The sequence below is a fragment of the Grammomys surdaster genome, unplaced genomic scaffold (genome assembly GCF_004785775.1).
Source record: "Grammomys surdaster isolate TR1022 unplaced genomic scaffold, NIH_TR_1.0 231, whole genome shotgun sequence".
Classification (NCBI taxonomy): domain Eukaryota; kingdom Metazoa; phylum Chordata; class Mammalia; order Rodentia; family Muridae; genus Grammomys; species Grammomys surdaster.
This window is the reverse complement of record NW_021604676.1, coordinates 1,837,645-1,857,747: the sequence shown is the minus strand read 5'-3', so window position 1 is coordinate 1,857,747 and position 20,103 is coordinate 1,837,645. Positions and strand designations below refer to the sequence as shown.

Here is a 20,103-nt window from a genome sequence, read left to right as displayed (position 1 = left end):
GAGAGAGAGAGAGAGAGAGAGAGAGAGAGAGAGAGAGAGAGAGAGAGGAGAAAAAGGTCACATAGCTTTTAGACTGTTGTTGAGAGGTTGAAATGACAGCCCTCACAGAGCCTTAAAATTTTTGCTGCTGTAATCATAGCTTTTAAAGAAGGGACCACACACTGAATTTTAAACCATGTGACCCATGATCTATTTCCTCTCTTACCTTGTGTTGACTTTCAAGAGGGTAGGTTATTGGCAAAAATATTAATAGTTCTGTAGAAGTCTTATCACACTACACTGGGTACTCTACAGATAACAGGCACCCTTGGGCCTTCATAACCATATCTCCAGTGAGTCAAATTCAAACCACATATTTGAAATATTACATGTTACCTACCAACATGTCTGCATTTTTCAGTCTTTCGCTTGTAGACAAACAGTGCTTTACATTTTGAGGTTTTCCAGCAACTGAATCTTTTTTTCCCTCCTGCTCAGTTTTTAATTGGTCTGATATTGTGCTTTTGGAACCTTCAACATCTTCACTGAGATCATTTTCTGTGCCAAGCTGAATGCTTTGCCCACATGTCTTTGATCTTTTGGAGTCTTTATTTGAACAATTAGTTTTGTATTTGTTCAAACAGTCAGGCATTTCCAACATAGTCACTTTTATTTTTGAGTCAATACCTTCTGAATCATGACACTGGAGATGACCGAGAGATCTTGGGATATTCTCGTCTTTTATTTTCTCCGTACATTTATTTGTGCAAATCTGTTTGTCAATACTGTTGCACTGCAAACACTGTTTCTCAGTTTCATGGCTCATTTCTTGCTCCTTAAGTTGTAATTTGCAAGATGTACTTTCCAATCTGCTAATCAAACCCAAGTCGCTTTCACTGCAGAGAGACGTGTTAGAGCAGCCAGTAGCCTTGTTCAGCAACTCTCGCCTGGCAGTGTGGGTGATGTCATCAGGATGGTTCTGATGCTGAGTTCTTTCTTCAGGTTTCAGAGGCTTTCCTTGAGGACTGTATTTGAAAGATCGGACGCATTTGCTAGGTTTGAGGCTTTTCCCATCACCTCTGTCTCCCAATAAGGACACTTCTGTATGAGAAGCAGAAACAGAGACATTCTCTCTGTCCTTCTTCAAAAAGGTTTTGTCATCAAATGAACTCCTGAACACTTTAGAAGGAATGGAATTGGAGTCGTGCTTGCTGAATGCAGGCCGGGGAATGTGAGCTGTGGGGCCGATGTGCTCTAAGTGCTGTGCGATCCTGGCTATGACATCCTGCCGCTCCTGGAGCAAAGAGTCGATCAGGGGCTTCGCCTCCCCAGCAGGCTGGCGAGGGTACAGACTGTGAGGGGCGCAGGTTTCTCCTGGCCTGGCTTCCGACTTCTCTCTCACTTTCCCTTCCCGGCTGTCTCCTGGGGAGCCAAACTCTGGACTCCCAAAAGAGACAGAGAATGCTTCTTTGCATCTTCTCACACACCCACTTTCCTGTGAAACTGGGTGAAGCTTTGGGCTAAGTGAAGTGGACTCCTGGGTGTGAAAGGGGAGTTCAGACATGCGAGAGGAGCTGGGGTCACAGTGAATCAGGTGCTGAGCAATCCTGGCAATGACTTCTTGTCGGTCCTGAATCAGGGAATCAATTAAAGGGTTAGGCTCCCCTACCGGCTGCCGGGAGCTTTGACAGCTGGAGACACTGGAATCGATCACAGAGAGTGATTTGAAAGTTCTCACTGATGCCTCCTGTGACCTCACTTCTCCGGTGCCACTGAAGGCCAGGACACTGGCTTGAGGTGCCCCGTGGTCAGACTTGCTACCCGTGCCTGGGCAGAGCCTGACATTTCTAATGGCTGCAGTGTACTCGAGAGGCGTGCCACTTCTGACATGCAGGGCACTCACAGATGCCATGGTCCATGTGTGCTTGCTGCATAGATTCTGTGAGCTGCTAGGACAACGGTATTCTACTTCACCAGGGCCACGGTGCGGACAGGCTCTAAGCTCCTGTTCTTGAATTCTCTTCTCATACAGACCAATGTTAGTGTGAATACTACAGGTCAAAACCGGATAGTGAGCTTGTCTAGGTAAGGACTGTACGCTGACTTTCAAGGCCACATTGTGAGAGACATTGGGAACAGGAAACACATGCTCAGTTGGAGTCTGTGAAAAGTTCCACTGCAGGTCGACATCAGCAGCACTGATTCTAGAGCCAAACAACACAGATCAGTCACAAGCTGCCCCTCCATCGCCCTGAGTCACTTTAAGGATACAAAGCAGTTTTATCTCTGCATTAACTCCCCCCAAGGTCCACTTTCAGCCACCCTACCTTGTACGTCACCGCTAAAACCAACATACATGGCACAGCCGATTGGACTGTTTTCTGTTATCTTAGTCTTTAAGACCAAATTTTATAGCCAGGTGGTGGTGGAGCACACTTTTGATCCTAGCCCTTGGCAGGCAGAGACAGGCAGATCCCTGAGTTCGAAGTTACCCTGGTCTATAGAGCAAGTTCCAGGACAACCAGGGCTATGTTCTGCCCTCCTCCCCCCAAAAAAACCAAAAACAAACAAACAAAAAGATAAGAGTTTCATTATGTGGCCTTGGATGTCCTAGAATTTACTATGTAGCACAAGTTGGTTTCAAACTTGCAAAGATCCTCCTACTTTTAGCCTTCTGTAAGATTACAGGAAGGACCTACAGACTTAAAACACCAAAAGCTCAAGAATATTATGATTTAATCATGTTTGCCAAAAATAGAGAAACAAAAGTACCAGGAAGTAGCAGGACATGCCTTTAATCCCAGCACTCAGGAGGCAGAGGCAGATAGATCTTTGTGAGTTTGAGGCCATTCTGGTTTACAGAGTTAGTTCCAGGACAGCCAGGATATACAGTGAAACCCTGCCTCAAAAAAGCCAAAACCAAACCAAACCAAAGAAAACCACACACACACACACAAACAAAAAAACAAAAAGCAAAAAATGATTCCCCCCTCCAAAACAACAAACCCAACCAAACAAAAAAATAAACAAAAACCAAAGGAAAAACACAAAGGAGGACTTTGTGTTTACTATTAAATAAGTGGATTCTGCTCATTGAGCAAAGATAGTCTGAAGACTACTTCACCTGCATAAAGAAAAAATCAGTTGCTTGGCAGCCTGCATGTTTCTTTATGCGCACGCGCGCACATACACACACACACACACACACAAAGTCATATACACAAATATGCATATGCTTTTCTTTCTCTCTTTTTGTTTTTTCTTTTCTTTCTAAGACAGGCATTTGCTATCTTGCTCATGTTCAAACTCACTGTTCCAGCAATCCTCCTACCCCAGCACACTCCTCTACTGCTGATGCTGACCTTGACCTGGAGTGAGCACACAGCATTACATCCAGCAATGTTTATATGTTTGAGATAGAAAACTCCAGATCATCAAAGGAAGTCACAAACCCAGGTGACCTCAGTTTCCACTTTACCGTGGCATTAGGTCCAGCTTAGCTTCCTAAGGTAAACCTGAATGTTCTTTAAACATTTTTATCCACCAAATTTAACCCACCAAGCCATCTTAACAAGATATAGCTCAATAAGATTATCCATATAATATATACTCTCTTAACTTGTTTTGAGAAAAACCTCATCAATGTATATTGATTTTCATTTATTAATGAAGTAAGTATGCTTTTGACAGGTTAAACAAACATCCAGTAAACTGTGATTATACACTGACCCTTTCCCTCCGGACATACATACCTGTAAAGAATGTTTCGTGGAATAGCACCATGAGAAACACTCAGCCACGCACTTAACTGAGAAAAAAACACAAACGATCTGACAGCCAGCAAAAGTGCCTTCTCTTCAATGAAGCGATCGCCATTCCTACAGGAAGGAACACAGCTGAGAGACTGAGAGACTGCTTTTGGAAGAGGAAAAATGGGAACAGGCGCCTCTTGGGATACGTACTCTAAGAGTATCTACATGCACTTCCTAATGTCACTCGGTGTCATAATTACGTAGTGAACCAATGTATTAAGTATCTCAACTTTACCACATACAAAGGAGGATTCTGAGACGTGATGCAGTGGCAGGGTAAGGTGGAGGAGGTCAGGGAAAACTGGAGAGCAAGCTGAACAACTCACTGTCGGGGAACTGGCTCCAAGATCCACCTCTCCAGTAGCAGTGCATCTTGCTTAATGGCAGGGTCATTCAGATCTGTCCCCTCTGTGCTAGGCCCCTCGTCACTGTAGCAGCAATCCGGCAGAAGCATCACTTCCACCATGATTGGAAGACTATTTTTCCACAACAGTGTGACTTCAGATCTGGTTCGTCTGGCTTGGCGACACTAGGAGAAAAGGAAGATAAACAAATGAATATTCTCAATAACTGCCATAATTTTGTATTTAAATTTCAAAACTATAATTGTAGATGTCTGCATAAGAAACACAGCATATACGGTAGCACTTGCTCAGGCTTGGCTGACTCTTCTATTCCCAGCACCCACATCGTGGCTCACAATCATCTGTAAATCTAGCTTCAGAGGATCTGATGCTCTCTTCTGGCTTCCGTGGCACCTGGCACTCAGACATACATGTAAGCAAAATACTCATCTATATTAAATAGAATTTTAAAAAATAGGCAGCTCAGTTGTGGAGTACTTGCTGGCATGGTAAATCACTGGGTAGTCAGTGGTGGTGCATAGGAGTACCACCCACTACTTGAGAGACAGAGGCAGGTAGATCTCTGTGAGTTCAAGGTCAGCCTTGAACACATAGGACAGCCAGGGCTACACATAGAAACTCTGTCTCAAAAAACAACAACAAACAAATAAACAAACAAAAACAAGCAACAGGGGCTGGAGTGATGGCTCAGAGACTAAGAGCACCTATTTCTCTTCCAGAGGTCCTGAGTTCAATTCCAAGGAATCACTTGGTGGCTCACAACCATCTGCAATGGGATCTAATACCCTCTCATGGTGTGTCTGAAGTCAGTGACAGTGTACTCACATATATAAAATAAATAAGTCTTAAAAAAACCACCACCAACAACAAAAGAACTTAATAACTGGAAGAAAGTGTAAATATTAGAGAAAATATATAATTTTTAGAAATTATATCATGTGCTAATTATTAAAAAAGTTTTAACAATTTTCTTTTAAAATATTAATAAAAATTATTCCTATTGAAAAAATACAGGAGAAATATTTAATGCAGGTCATTTATCTACTGAATAAGAACAGACAATGGAAGGACCAAGGGAAGATGCCACAGCTAAAGGAAAGAAGATGGTAGCAGTGAAGTCTCCTGTGGTGTGGGAGGAGCACGAGAATGGCTTCCAACCTCTCATCTTAGGGAAGTTACCCAGTGCACTTCCAAGCCACTACTCAAACACAAAAATCACTGTGACAGAATAGCAGGGATGAAAACATTTGAGCTAGTTTACACAAAAGACAAACCCAACAGCAATGGAGTCTGGTCCTCACCTGGGCCAGCTTGTCGCTGCATTCATGTCTGGCCGTTCCTGGGAAACGAGACTGCGCTGGAGGGCAGTGGAAACTCTCTGCACGGCCTTTCACAGAGCACTCAGGGGTTCGTCCTTCAGTTATCAGCAAGGCCAAAGAGACCAAGAACTCCTCTGCGTCATATTCAAAATACTCATCCAAGGCATCTGGCATAAAAAAAATTTCTTCATTGTATTAAGAATTCCATCACTTGGATTATTCACATTTTTTTACACTGTTGCTGTTTGTTTATCTATCATTATGGAACTGAACCCAGGGCTACATATATACTAGGTCAGTGTTTTCCCACGCCAACAAGTGCTCTACAGCTGAACTATATCCATGGATCATTAATTTTTAAGGAATTAATTGTTTGGAGATAGGGTTTCATACAGCCCAGGCTGGCCTTGAGTTCACTGAGTGGTAGAGATTGGTCTTGAACTCCTAACCTCCCTATCTCTGGCTCTTAGGTGCTGAGATTGCAGTTGTGTAGCACCATTCCTATCTACTCTGTCACTGAGATAAGCCTCTAACCCTAAAGTACTCAACAGGAGCTCAACAGCCGGGGGCAATACTCACAGCCCTCAGAAGACTAAGACAAGGATTGCTGTAAGCTTCAGGCCAGCCTAGGCTACACAGTGAGCTCCAGGCTACTTTTGGTTATACAAGACCCTGTTCTCAAAAAGCAAAAACTAAAAAACAAAAACCCAAACCTCCACTACCAATGACAGTGAGAGTGTAGCCGAGACCTAAATCTCAGCACTGAGGAGGCTGAGGCAGGAAGGTAACAGCTAACACTTAAGCCAGTGTTTTACTGGCATCAAGTATCACTAGTTCTAAGCACTCAGTCTAGAGGAGCTCAGGCCTCACGGCACTGCAGGATGAGGATTCCTGCCGCATTTACAGGCAGTCAAAGCTAGCACACGCCAGGCAATCTGCAATTTGGATATACAGTTTGGCTCCAGAAACCAGGCCCTTAACTATCATAATAATGCTGTTGATCACCATGACCATAAAATCTCCTATTACATACTTGTGTTTCTTAAATAAAAATGAAAATAATGTATATTTAACAATGCTTTAATTCATTTGGTATTTTTGTGATACAGAATTATTTCTGGAAATGGGACTATAAATTATAATAATGAGCTGATTGGAAAAGAGAGGGTCTTAACTCTCCCTGGGGAATGAAATTAGATAATAAATCAAGGGGTAGTTACAGATAAACCTATGGACATATGATCATTCCTACCTTTATACTTTTTGTTACATTTTATTACTTTATTTGTGCATGTACATGTGTATAGGTACCTATGGAACATGAGTATATGCCATAGTGCAAATAGAGGGGTCAGAGGGCAAATTTGTTCTTTCACTATGTGAGGTCTCAGGATTGAACTCAGGCCATCAGGCTTGCTGGCAAGCACTTGCTGAGCCATTTTGTTAGCCCCTTACATTCTATCTTTTTAAAAAACGTGTTTTTACTTACTAGTAGACAACTTTCCTTCTCATTTTTTTTATTTAGCTAGAACTATAGCATGATCTATTTAATCAATCCCATTCTGTTGGATGATCCAGTTGTTTTCTAAATAGACAAACAAATATTTATAAATATGCTTTAAAACTAATATGCTTGAATATTCAGCTGAGTGAACTCACTAAGACTGGAATAAACTCGCAAATGAACAATTTATATTTATATCAGAGACCATACTCTCTGAGGATAAAACAATATTATCTTAAATAAGTTATCTTTTTAGCAATCTCCCAGGTTTTCCCCTGGCCTCTTTTCCACTTTACTCTGTGGTTTGAGTGCCCTGGAATCTTTCTACTACTTTGGCAAGCAATAGAAATAAGTCAAATGGCATGTGTAGCAGACCAGCAAGCCTTGGGAAGCACATTCCTCCTCCATCCCTCTACACAGAGCTGTGTGCTGCCCAACTATGTGAGGTTTTTCCAGGATACAAAGGCAGCAATGTGTGTGCATGGCAGGTTCTGGTGCAGTCAGAGGGTCTGCTTACTCTGCATCTCTCAGGAATCCTGTGATCTCTCCTAGGGTTATCTCTGAGCTACTTCTACCCTTCCTTTTCTTTCCTTTCTTTCTTTCTCTCTTTCTTTCTTTCTTCTCTTTTTTTCTTTTCTTTTCTTTCTTTCCTCCTTTCTTTCTTGTTAGCTTTTTGTGTTGTTTTAAGATTTGTTTTTCTTTTTTTAAGATGAGTTCTCATTTAGTCTGGACTGGCCTCAAAGTCACTATATATAGTCAAGGCTGTACCTTCTGGTCTTCCCGCCTCTACCTCCCAAATGCTGGGCCAGCTGGCCATGACCCAGCTCCACTGCTTCTGAAGACCAGAGATGCATAGACTCTCAGGGCTGAAAGAATCCTGAGAAATTCTAACTCAACCTCCAAACAAGCCGTCAGACACTGCCCTGGGAACTGTCAGCAGCCAGTCCTTGCACATTTAGTGGTGAGGTGGCCTACTTCACTTCTGGATCTTCCCAAGTGTGTAGAGCTTTTGTTATGCCTAAGCTGCTTACTTTTCTAGTTGAAGTGGGCTCCAGTCCAGCGTCTCATGAGCATGGCTCTCCAGAGCCCCAGCCTGGCCCCAGCTCCCCATCAGACTGCAAACACAGTGCACAGAGGCTGAGCGACGCAGTTCCATCTCTCATCCTAGTGGAGATCTGTTTTATTGAAGACTCATTCCACTAAAATCCCCAGAGTACAAAGGTTTGGTTATCTCTCTTCTTCAGTTGTTGGCTTCCTAAGGAATCCACTTATAGACACTTGGGCCTGAGCTGTCACAGAGTCAGCTGCTCTAGCTGGACAATGTGGCATGGACTCTGATGTGGATTTTGCCTGAGTCCCAGGTCAGCTCAGCTTTTGCAGCTCCCTGCATAGTCTCTCCATCTCAGACAAAGTCCTGTCTAGAGAGCTCGTGTCCTCCATTCTCTCTCCAATGCATCAGGCCTGCTTTCTCCTCTCTTTTTCATATACCCACATGTTTGTGAGAACGCCCTGTCTCATCTTTGGAAGGCCTCTTTCTGACCTGTTCTCGACATTGACCTCTTAGTGACTTTCTTCTCTTCCCACAGTTTGCATAAGCCACTGACGCAGTGAATGACTGTTGCCAGACACTGGCATGCAACTTAGAGTCATGCCTTCCACATCCACATGGGTCCATGTCACCCTTTTCCATGGACAGACAACCTCCAAAATTTGGGGCACTGACCAGGAGAAAGGAAAGGCTGATGAAACCAATCAACACTGCAGATGAACTAATCCAGCACTGTCTTGACAGCTCTGAAGCATGCTGAACCATCTGTTTCCTCACAGTGAGTATCTTAACCCTGCATCCTTGAAACCCACCGAAATGTGAACAAAGTGAAACAACCGACCACACTTGCACTCTAGCCTCCCTCTATACATCACACACACACACACACACACACACGCACACACACCCTCTCATACACACTGCACATATACACATACTATTAATAGTTTTTTTAAAAAAATATATAAACCTTAAAAAACTGTATCAACATACGATTATGAGAAACAGCTATAATAAACATCATGGATTGACTTCATTTTTGTTTTATTTTTTAGTTTTTAAGACTCGTCTGTTTTTGGTTTGAGACACGGTTTCTCTTTGCAGCATAGGCTATCCTGGAATTGACTCTGTAGACCAGGCTGTCTTCAAACTCACAGAGTTCCCCCTGCCTCTGCCTCCCAAGTGCTAGGATTAAAGGCGTGCGCCACCACTGGGCAGCTTAAAGACTTCGTTTTTAAAGCTAAGCACATATGTGTGTGCTGTACGTGGGAATGTGAAGGTTAAGTGCTGGTGCCTGCAGAGCCAGAAAAGGAAGCTGGCTCCACTGGAGCTGGGATTACGAGCAGTTGTGACTGGTCCAATATAGGTGCTGGGAACTGAACTCTGGTCCTCTGCTCCTAACTACGGAGCCACCTCCCTAGACCCAATACAACACCTTTATCTTGGCTCCCCTCACTAATCTCTTTATCTTTGCATGTGTGTGAGTGCTCACATGTGTGAGAGGGTGCATGTGAGGATGGAGGTTGATGCTGGGTGTCTTCCTCAACTGCTCTCTACTTTCTCTGAGGTAGGCTCTCCGGCTGACCCTGGAACTCACCATTGAGGAAGCACAACTCGTCTGAGGGCTCTGCTGTTTCTACCTCTTGAGAGCAGCTGCAGGTGGCTGTCAGGCCTACCGGGCTTTCATGTGGGTGATGTGCTCTCAACTCTGGTCCATATATTTGTGGCCAAGTACTTAACCCTCAGAGCCAGCTCCCTAACACTCTTTCCACTTGGCTAAACTGAGACTGGAACATCTTGCAGACTATAGTTGCAAGAGTTATTTGTAAAAAAAAATTTTTTTTAGAATATTGCCGTACACATAAGTGACACCGCATAACTATTTAAATTTAAAATAAACACCATTGGACACTACTTCCCTTTGTGGGTGAGAAGTAGTAATTTTAAAGTCACTTGCCCAAGCTTACATACATTATAATCATCAACTCTGACTTATTTTTTATTTCACACAAAAAAGACTCATAGGAGACCACCTCAACTTATGGTATAGGTTCTTGAAAGCTCTCTGGACAACTTTCAATGGGTCCTTGTCTTAAAGAATTTATTCAGTTCTCTTGTTTCTTTTTAGTTTTTTGTTTTAGTTCTGCTGAGTGCATTATTTTTATTCAATTTCATCTGGTTTTGGTGTGTGTGTGTGTTGCATGTGTCTGAGTGTACACTGTGTGTGCCACACCACGTATGTAAGATCTGAGGGCATTCTCTGGAGTCAAGTCTCCCCCTCTACTGTGTTTTTGTGGATTTTGGGGATCAAACTCAGGCTCATCTGGCAAGTGCCTGTACCCGTTGAGACATCTCACTGTTCCTCTCCTGTGGCTTCAGATAAATGATACTCTAAAGGCTAACTGTATGCACAAAGGGTTAAATAAGATGCCTACATTATAATGCATTTTAAACCTGGATTATTACAATGTGACAGTTGGTAGAACCTCAAAGCACACAAAGACGTAAGCTCCAGTACTGGGCAAGCTGAGCTGACCCTTTCCCCAGTGCTGTGAGTCAGATCCAGGGCCCCAGTCATGTTACTGAGATGTTCAAATACCAAGTCTCATCCCAGGCCAATGTAATCAAAATTCTTACCTCAGAAACTTCTGAGGAAAGAAAAAGACTTTGTCCTTTGATTTTTGGCACATCTTGCTATGGTAGAAACTTAGGTTTGTTTTTAGTTAACAGTCAACTATTAAATAACAAACCCAGTACAGTCAATAGGCACTTACTTTAAAACACACTACTGTAAATATACCACATTTTTTGAATCCATTCCTCAGTTGAAGGACATCTGGGTTCTTTCCAGCTCCTGGCTATTATAAATAAGGCTGCTATGAACATAGTTGAGCATATGTCCTTGTTATATGTTCGAGCGTCTTCTGGGTATATGCCTAGGAGTGGTATAGCTGGATCCTCAGGTAATGATATGTCCAATTATATTTACACAATGGAGTATTACTCAGCTATTAAAAACAATGAATTCGAGAGGTTCCTAGGTAAATGGATGGAACTAGAAATTATCATCCTGAGTGAGGTAAGCCAATCACAAAAGAACACACATGGTATTCACTCACTGATTATTGGATATTAGCCCAGAACCTTGAAATGCCCAAGATGCAACTCACAGGCCACATGAAGCTCATAAAGAAGGAAGACCAAGTGGGGGTGATTCGGTCCTTCTTAGAAGGAGCAACAAAATACTCAAGGGAGCAAATATGGAGACAAAGTGAGGGACAGAAACTGAAGGAGGGGCCGTCTGAAGACCACTCCACCTGAGTATCTATCCCATGTGCAGTTACCAAAGGTAGATGCTGATGTGGAAGTCAGGAAGTGCATGCTGATAAGAGCCTGATATAGATGTCTCCTCAGAGGAGTCTGACATATTCAGAGGCAGATGCTCACAACTAGCCATTGAACTGATCATGGGGTTCTCAATGGAGGAGTTAGAGTGAAGACTGAAGGAGCTGAAAGGATTTGCGGCACCATGAGGAGAGCAACAATACCAACCAACCAAAACTCCCAGGGTCTAAGCCACCAGCCTGGGAGCACTTAGGGAGGGATCCAGGGCTTTAGCTGAATATGTAAGAGTGGAGGGCCCTGCTGGGCATAGGTGGAAGAAGAGAACCTTGACCTCATGAAGGCTGGACGCCCCAGGGGGTGGGAATTTTGAGGGTGGGGAGGTGGGAGTGGGGGGGTAGATAGAGGTTACATCCACAGAGAAGGAGGAGGGGTGAGGGGATTGGGGGTTCCTGGGTGGGTGGAGGATGGGGTAAGGGGACAACATATGAAATGTAAATAAAACATCCAATAAAAAAATTAAAAACAAAAAACAAAAACCAATAAAACACACTACTGACTGTACTAGCTCAGATAGTCAGAATAATTTTCTTAGTGACTTTTCAGCACAAAGAACTAGAAAGTGAATTAAACTATTGTTTTCATGAGTATTTGCTTTCTGATGTATTTGTCTGGATAAAGAGATATTATGAGGCATCTTCCTTAAAAAATGAAGTTGGCTCACAGGCCACATGAAGTCCATAAAGAATGAAGACCAAGTGGGGGTGATTCGGTCCTTCTTAGAAGGAGCAACAAAATACTCAAGGGAGCAAATATGGAGACAAAGCGAGGGACAAAAACTGAAGGAGGGGCCGTCTGAAGACCTTTCCACCTGAGTATCCATCCCATGTGCAGTCACCAAAGGTAGATGCTGATGTGGAAGTCAGGAAGTGCATGCTGATAAGAGCCTGATATGGATGTCTCCTCAGAGGTCTTCAAGAGTCTGACATATTCAGAGGCAGATGCTCACAACTAGCCATTGAAGTGATCATGGGGTTCTCAATGGAGGAGTTAGAGTGAAGACTGAAGGAGCTGAAAGGATTTGTGGCCCCATGAGGAGAGCAACAATACCAACCAACCACAGCTCCCAGGGTCTAAACCACCAGCCTGGGAGCACTTATGGAGGGATCCAGGGCTTTAGCTGAATATATAAGAGTGGAGGGCCCTGCTGGGCACAGGTGGAAGATGAGATCCCTGACCTCATGAAGGCTGGACGCCCCAGGGGGTGGGAGTTTTGAGGGTGGGGAGGTGGGAGTGGGGGGGTAGATAGAGGTTACATCCACAAAGAAGAAGGAGGAGGAGTGAGGGGATTGGGGGTTCCTGGGTGGGTGGGGGATGGGGTAAGGGGACAACATATGAAATGTAAATAAAACATCCAATAAAAAAATTAAAAAAAAAAAAAATGAAGTTGGCACCGGGCAGTGGTGGCGCACCCCTTCAATCCCAGCACTTGAGAGGCAGAGGCAGGCGGATTTCTGAGTTCGAGGCCAGCCTGGTCTACAGTGTGAGTTCCAGGACAGACAGCCAGGGCTACACAGAGAAACCCTGTCTCGAAAAACCAAAAAAAAAAAAAAGAAAGAAAAAAGAAGTTGGGGAGTTGTAGAGCAGGCTGAGTACTCAAGAGCACTGACTGCTCTTTCAAAGGACCCAAGTTCAATTCCCAGCACTGACACAGTGGCGCACAACCATCTATAATTGTAATTACAGGAGTCTGATGAACTCTGAGGACATAGAATGTAGGTTGTGCACAGACAGATACGCAGACAAAACACACATAAAATAAAAACAGAAATGAGGTTAGAGTATAGTTAACAAAACTGAAAGCCAATGAGAAGTCAAATTCATGCAAAGAACTTTGTAAACAATGTTTCTTCCCTTTTTGCTCTGGGTGGGTGGACAAGGTCTTAGTCTGTACTCTAGGTTGGCTTGAACTTGCTATATAGCCCACTTTGGCAGTTTGACTCTAAGAAATCCTCCTGTCTTGGTCAAAAAATTGTCCTTTAATGAATATTTGCTTTTCAACTGTAATTAAAAGATCCACTGGAGAATGCAGTTTTACACAAAGGGGCAGTAAGATCCAGAGAGTTCAATTTTAGGCAAGTTCAGACATGTTACTTAATTTCTTTATTTCTAATGGAGGAATGATAAATGTTATGAGAGAAAGATCTCATCTGTCCTTGGGGGAAAGTAGGACTTTCCCACAGGCCTTGTTTTCTCTCCAGGGGACATGCTGAAGGGAAACCTTTCCCTTCAGGGAACTCTGACAGCCTCTGGGCAGTTTCTATCCAAGGCAGCAGAAGACTGATATGGGTTACTCTCACACTACAAACCAAACATAGGATGGGCATCTCTGACAGGGAAATAGATAGGGACAGATTTCCATGCTGAGGCACAGGAAGAAGCAGAGGTCAGCAGTCCCCACGAATGAGGGAAAAAGTTATGAGAAGGGAGGTCAGGTTTTATCTCCAAAATACAAAACAAAATATACACAGCAAACCAGAGACAATTCACCTGTAGAAGACATGTATGACCAGAGATGTTCAAGCAAGCCTTCCTGAGACAATTCACCTGCAGAATGTATGACCAGAGATGTTCATAGCAAGCCCTCCTGGAAGAAGAAAACTGTATTACCTGGATCCACTCAAATAGTGTGGAAACCTTAGAAGTACAGGTAAATGTAAATAATTTACTTTTAGATTGGTTGGTTATTTGGTTGGTTGGGTTGGATTGTTTTTTTTTTTTTTTTTTTTGCTTGTTGTTTTTACATTTTTACATTGTATGTGAATATGTAAGAATATGTATTCCACGCAGTATGAAGGCCAAAGGACAGCTTTCAGGAGATAATGCCCCACCACAAAACTGAACTCAGCTTGTCAGGCTTGAAACTACATGCCCTGGCCTCCTAGCCATCTTGTTGTCACTATTCTCATTTTTTTTTTAAGATTTATTTTATATATATGAATACACTGTAGCTGTCTTCAGACACACTAGAAGAGGGCATCGGATCCCATCACAGATGGTTGTGAGCCACCACATGGTTGCTGGGAATTGAACTCAGGACCTTTGGAAGAGCATCCAGTGCTCTTAACCACTGAGTCATCTCTCCAGCCCTCTATTCTCATTTTTAAATCAGTTTTTTTCCCTTTATTTCATTTTTTTTTTTTGAGACACAGTCTCAGTATGTAGCTCAGGATAACTAGAATTTACAATGGCTCAGGTGAGCTCATGGCAATCCAACTACCTCAACCTACCAAGGACTGGGATAATTTCTGTTGCCACCATGCCTAGATTTACAATAAATTTTATTTAGTTATTTATTTATGTATATGAGGGCTTTATCTGCATGTACACTTGCATGTTAGAAGAGGACATCAGATGGTTGCAAGGCACTATGTGGTTGCTGGGAATTAAACGCAGGACCTCTAGAAGAGCAGCTAGTGCCATTACCTGCTGAGCCATCTCTCCAGCCCCTACAATGAAGGAAAAATAACCCCACTGTCCATATCACAGACTTATAAGGTGTATGACAGAAGACAAGATGAGGAGCCACACAGCATCTGACTCCGTCCTTGGTGTAGCACGGTGGGCAGGAGGCGGCTCAGGAGGTCAAGGACTTGCCATGCAAGCATAATGGTCTGAGTTCAAGCCCCAGAAAACATGCAGGTTGGTTGGTTTGTTTTAAAAGAAGGATAGAAAGAAAGATTCCTTAGTGATTAAGAACATGCACTGCCTTTCAAGAGGATTTATGATTGGTAGAAACCTCACAACTGCCTATAAGTCCAGCTCTGGGAGATCTGATGTCCCCTTCTGGTCTCTGTGGACATTGCACTCATGTGCACAAACACACAAAACATGTACACATAATATAAAAAATAAAAACATATTTTAAAAAATGTTCATTGGGAGATATGGCTCAGTGGTTATAAGCACTAGATGCTCATTTAGAGGACCCAGGCTCAATTCTCCACACCGACAGGTTGGCTCACAACAATCTATATATAGTCCTAGTTCCAGGGATCTTATGCCCTCTTCTAACTTCTGTAGGCACCAGGCACGCACATGGTACACAAACATACATGCAGGGTACATGAATGCACACACACACACACACACACACACACACACACACTTTTAAAAAAGAAAAGAAAAGAAAAACCCATTGTGGTGTTATGTGTTTGGAATTTTAGTGTCAGGAAGACAGAGATGGATGGCTATCTGGGACTTGCTGGCTAGTCGACTTGGTAAGTTCTAGACTTTCTGAAAGAGCTTGTCCCCACAAAGGGGGTAGGGGGAGACAGCAGCTGACAAGCCTGGACATCCCAGGTTGTCTTTTGGACTCCAAATCCATATGGGCACTTGCTATCCCGTACGCACACTGGGAGCAAAGGTTCTTGCTAGATTACAGTAGCTCCTCAACATTCAACTTCCAGTCACAGACCTGCAGGAAGTAAATCTGTCCCGTCTACCCCAACAGGCTCTTGTCATCGTGTTTATGTTGCCCAGGCCAGCCTGTAGCTTACAATTCTCTTGCCTCAGGCTTTTACATAGCTGAAACTAAGCTGTGATCCCCTTTGCCAGATGAAATGTGTGTTCTTTCAAAGTTAAGAATTCTGATGGTTGGTGAGATGATTCAGTAGCTACAGGTACTAGCTGGCAAGCCTAATATTCTGTTTGCTTGGGATCCTCACGGTGGAAAGATAACTGATTCACACAGTTGTCCTGTGACTTACATATATGTTCTGTGGTATGGGTTTCCATGCATCTACATATACATTCATATGAACTCACACACATAAATGTAATGATTTTTTTTAAATTATGAAGTCTGGGATCTTGTCATAATAGTACAAAACCAACTAAGACGGTTATCTTGACTTTCTGGTAATTTAAATAGTTAACCATTCAACTAGTTATAGTCGTTATAGTCTATAATAATGATTAGAAATAATGATTGGGTCTCCTGAAAAGTATAAAGTGCTCTTAACCACTGGGCTATCTCTCCAGCCCCCAAGAGTCCGATTGTTTTTCAAGACAGGGTTTGTGTAGCCCTGGTTGTCCTAGAACTCAATCTATAGACAAGGCTGGCCTCAAACTCAGAGATCCCCTGCCTCTGCCAGAGTCCCTGCTCTTAATGGAACCTTAAACCAAGCAATGAGGAGAAAGTGACAACTAAACTAGGAGCCACAGAGAGTTTTGTCCTAACAAAAGCACCGTCTTTATTGCATACAACATCTTCGTCAGCTGTAGTTACAAACCTGTATAGATTAATAACACACAAACTAGAGTGCTTGACATCCTGGAGAACTGACAGGGTCTTTCTCTTGAAGTTAATATAATTTATCGTCCAAAGAAAAATAACATAGCACAAATCTATGTTGAGCCTTCTAAGTGTCATAAACTGCTGCTTCACACTTTCAACGCCAGGCACACTCACTGTGATTAACATTTACAGATGGACTGCTCAAACTTCATGATTCCAAAAGCTTGGTGGACAGAGGAACTTAAAACACAGGTTCTACATTTGTTTCATGTGCAAATCACAAACACTTTCAACACTGAAAGACTTCTCCCTGAAACTAGACCAACCTCTATGCTCACAATTTGAACAGTAACTTTATAACTGTAACATATCACAGTGACTTTAGAGTGTATTGGTTCTGTAACTTTATTTGCATTAAAACTGCTAAAGGGCCACCTTTTCTGGCCCTTCACCATCTGCAAATCCACAAGCCTAGTTCTAGACGCATGACCCATAGAACCCTCTTTGTGTATGAGCCATCTTTCATGGGTAAGTGTAGCTACTACCATCCCTCATCAAAGAAGCCTCCCCTTATACTAAGTGGAACCCATTATGGAAAACTAAAACTGGATGCAATGCAGAAATCAACAGATTGTGGGGAGCCCAGCCCCAACATACACATCTCTATCACAGCTTCTGCGTCTATGGCTCAGAGAACATCAAAGAGCCATCGTACCAAGAGGTTGGCTGTGAAACAGTCTCTCCTAGAAATAGTGAATGGCAGTATCAGTAGACATTTTAATGTTGGGGGGAGTGTTACTGGATCCCACCCATAGATATTTAAGAACTGCTGGAAGGCAGGAATTTGCCTTTCCTAAGGATGAGCCCCCTTGACTGGTTGTACAATACAAAATGATCAGCCTTGAGACCATATACACACATACAAAAACCAAAAACAGACTCAGCAGGCTGTGTTTCTACACACTTGTGCATGCACACCCCAATAATAATAACCAAAGCAAATGAGGCTATCAAATTAAGAAGGGGGAACATATGAGGGGTTCCAGGGAAAGTGGCTGGGAAGAACTGGAGAAGAGTGGAGAAATGATACAATTCTATTTCAATTAAAACAAATTAAAATGTTAAAATCCTTGGCTTTATAATTATATGAGGGCTATGTGAATGAAGATGTCTTACTAAGTCATTTTTCTACACTGTAATTAAAAATAATTTATGCTAGCCATATCAATTTTTATCCTTAGGCAGTTGTGAGAGCCTGGATGCCACCTTGAATGGGCTCAAATCTCAACTCTCTTTTAAGTGCTGAGAATGCAATTTCTTACAAAACATTTAAGACCTTCCATCCTTCCTCTGATGTTACCTTGAGGTTAGTGAAAGTTATGTGGGGCTTTCCGAAATATATGGCAGATTTCCTAATATGGTCAGAATGCTTGCATCCCTCTGAAATCCTTTATTGATATGTAGTTCCCGATGTGATAGCAGTCAGAGGTGGACCTCTGGAAGGTATCCAAGGGAGCCTGTGTGTCCCTTTACTTGAAGATGTAACAGGAAGGCATGTCTGATGCAAAGGTGAGCCCTTTACAAACAATAAATCTTCCAGTGCCTAGATCTTTGGACTTCCCAGCCTCCAGAACTGTAAGCAATAATTTTCTCTTGATTATAAATTACTTAGCTTAATGCATTTTGTTATAGTAGCCGAAATAAAATAATACAGTTTCTAAGACCAAGCCAAACTCCTTTTTAAATTTTTTTATGAATTCTCCCTGGTATAGCATTAAAGAAGTATAAGAGGAAGTCTAGACAGGTTATGTAATCTTCCCAAAAATACACAGAAAATGTGTCTAGCCAGCACATCTTGGTCTCATTTCAGTACTTGGCTCTCCCATCAACATCGCCCCTACAGACCTGCATGCGGACCTCACTCATAATCTTCTGTCTTAACAGCTGCTCCAACTTTAGTATGAAAGTCTTAAGGACTTTGTACTGGGTTAATCCTAAATATATTTGTTACAAATGTCAGTAATTTTACATAAATATTTCATTAGCATTTAAAAACAAGGAAACAAGTTTTACCTTATAACCTCATTTAAAAAATTAAAATATTAACCATCTACACTGCTAAATGTAGTTCAGACATGAATATCAGGAAGCTTCTGAGACAAATCCAGTGGAGGAAGTTGAAAAGAAAAGTATAAACCATCATTCTTCATTTCTATAATGCATGTAATAATTGAATAGTTACTTTACTTCATTGTTTAGAAAAACAAAGTAACATTCTAAACTTGGGGGCAATGAGACAGAATAATGGAGAGGCCATTTACTTTATATGAAATTCTAATTATGGTTGCTCAATCTGGCAAATAAAAATACAACTTTCATAATTACATTTAAGCTTAGGTACAAGATACTAGGTACATTTAAGCTTAGGTACAAGGTACTCGAAAGTTATTCATTCATCTGAAATGTAGATTTAAATGAGGCACCACATTAAACAAGAACAAAAATCAAACCAAACCAACAACAAACCAGAACAAAACATCCACTGCTGCAGGCCCTACATCTTGCCTGGGAAACGCAGTGGAGCTGGCCCTGATGGTGAAGGCAAGGGTGGCCAGCTCAAGGGTGTGAGAGCTAGAGAGCTGGCCCAGACCTTCTGAGGCTGCAGCACTCAGGACAGCAGGCCCTGCACTTCATCGAGCAGCAGATCAGAGCTGCCTCTGGAGGCACAGGTACAAGTGAGTTGTCCCTGCCCTTAGTCAGCTGTAGCACTATTCAAGCTATCTGGGACAATGCTGGAGTGCTCTCCTGGTGGTGTAGGTGTGGGAGAGCTGGCAGGCTGACCAACTCAGCTAGATCTGACCGACCAAGGCCTAGATCTAGGGCTTCGAGTTGGTCCGCCCTAAAAATCTACCTCATCTATGAATTGCTGGGAGTGTGTGGAAAAGGCAGGTCTTACAGATCCAAACTTTCATGATCTCCATGACACAGGGGAACAAAAGGATAACGGAGAGAAATCCTCATAAGGATCCAGCATTGATAGTGTGGCAGAAACCAAAGGCCTTGAACCAGACTCATGGCAATGAACATTTGCAAGAAAAGAAGTGTGGTCAAAAAGATACACTGTGGGACACACTGTGTCACACTAAAGTTTCCACAGTGGGATGTTTCCTATGCTTTGTTTTGCTAAATTTCTGTTGCTTTTTTATTTCTTTTGGGGGTAGATTGCAAGGGCAGAGGGTCATCGAAAGGGATGGGAGGTGAAGGAGATTGAGGTGATGATGAGAAACTTACAAAGAATCCATAAAATCCACCTCTGGTCAAGCCTACATCACCTATTTCTATTGTTTGAACTTAGATATTTATATTTTGCATCTAAGACTGCTGTGCAATATACATATACATATACATATACATATACATATACATATACATATA

At 42.5% G+C, this 20,103-nt stretch overlaps 1 protein-coding gene across 3 annotated transcripts in view; it reads right to left on the bottom strand.

The window, feature by feature from the left end:
- Positions 1–20,103, bottom strand: part of Fam214a (family with sequence similarity 214 member A) — a 73,790-nt gene that overhangs the window by 19,367 nt on the left and 34,320 nt on the right. For all 3 annotated transcript variants that reach the window (XR_003712203.1, XM_028773603.1, XM_028773602.1), the window contains 4 exons: positions 5,458–5,642; positions 4,118–4,320; positions 3,732–3,857; positions 380–2,183 (listed from right to left, as the gene is read on the bottom strand). Coding sequence is in view for 2 of the 3 variants with exons in the window: in XM_028773603.1 (XP_028629436.1) it covers positions 380–2,183; positions 3,732–3,857; positions 4,118–4,320; positions 5,458–5,642 (2,318 nt within the window). In the remaining variant the exon portion in view is untranslated. The remainder of the gene's footprint in view (positions 1–379; positions 2,184–3,731; positions 3,858–4,117; positions 4,321–5,457; positions 5,643–20,103) is intronic.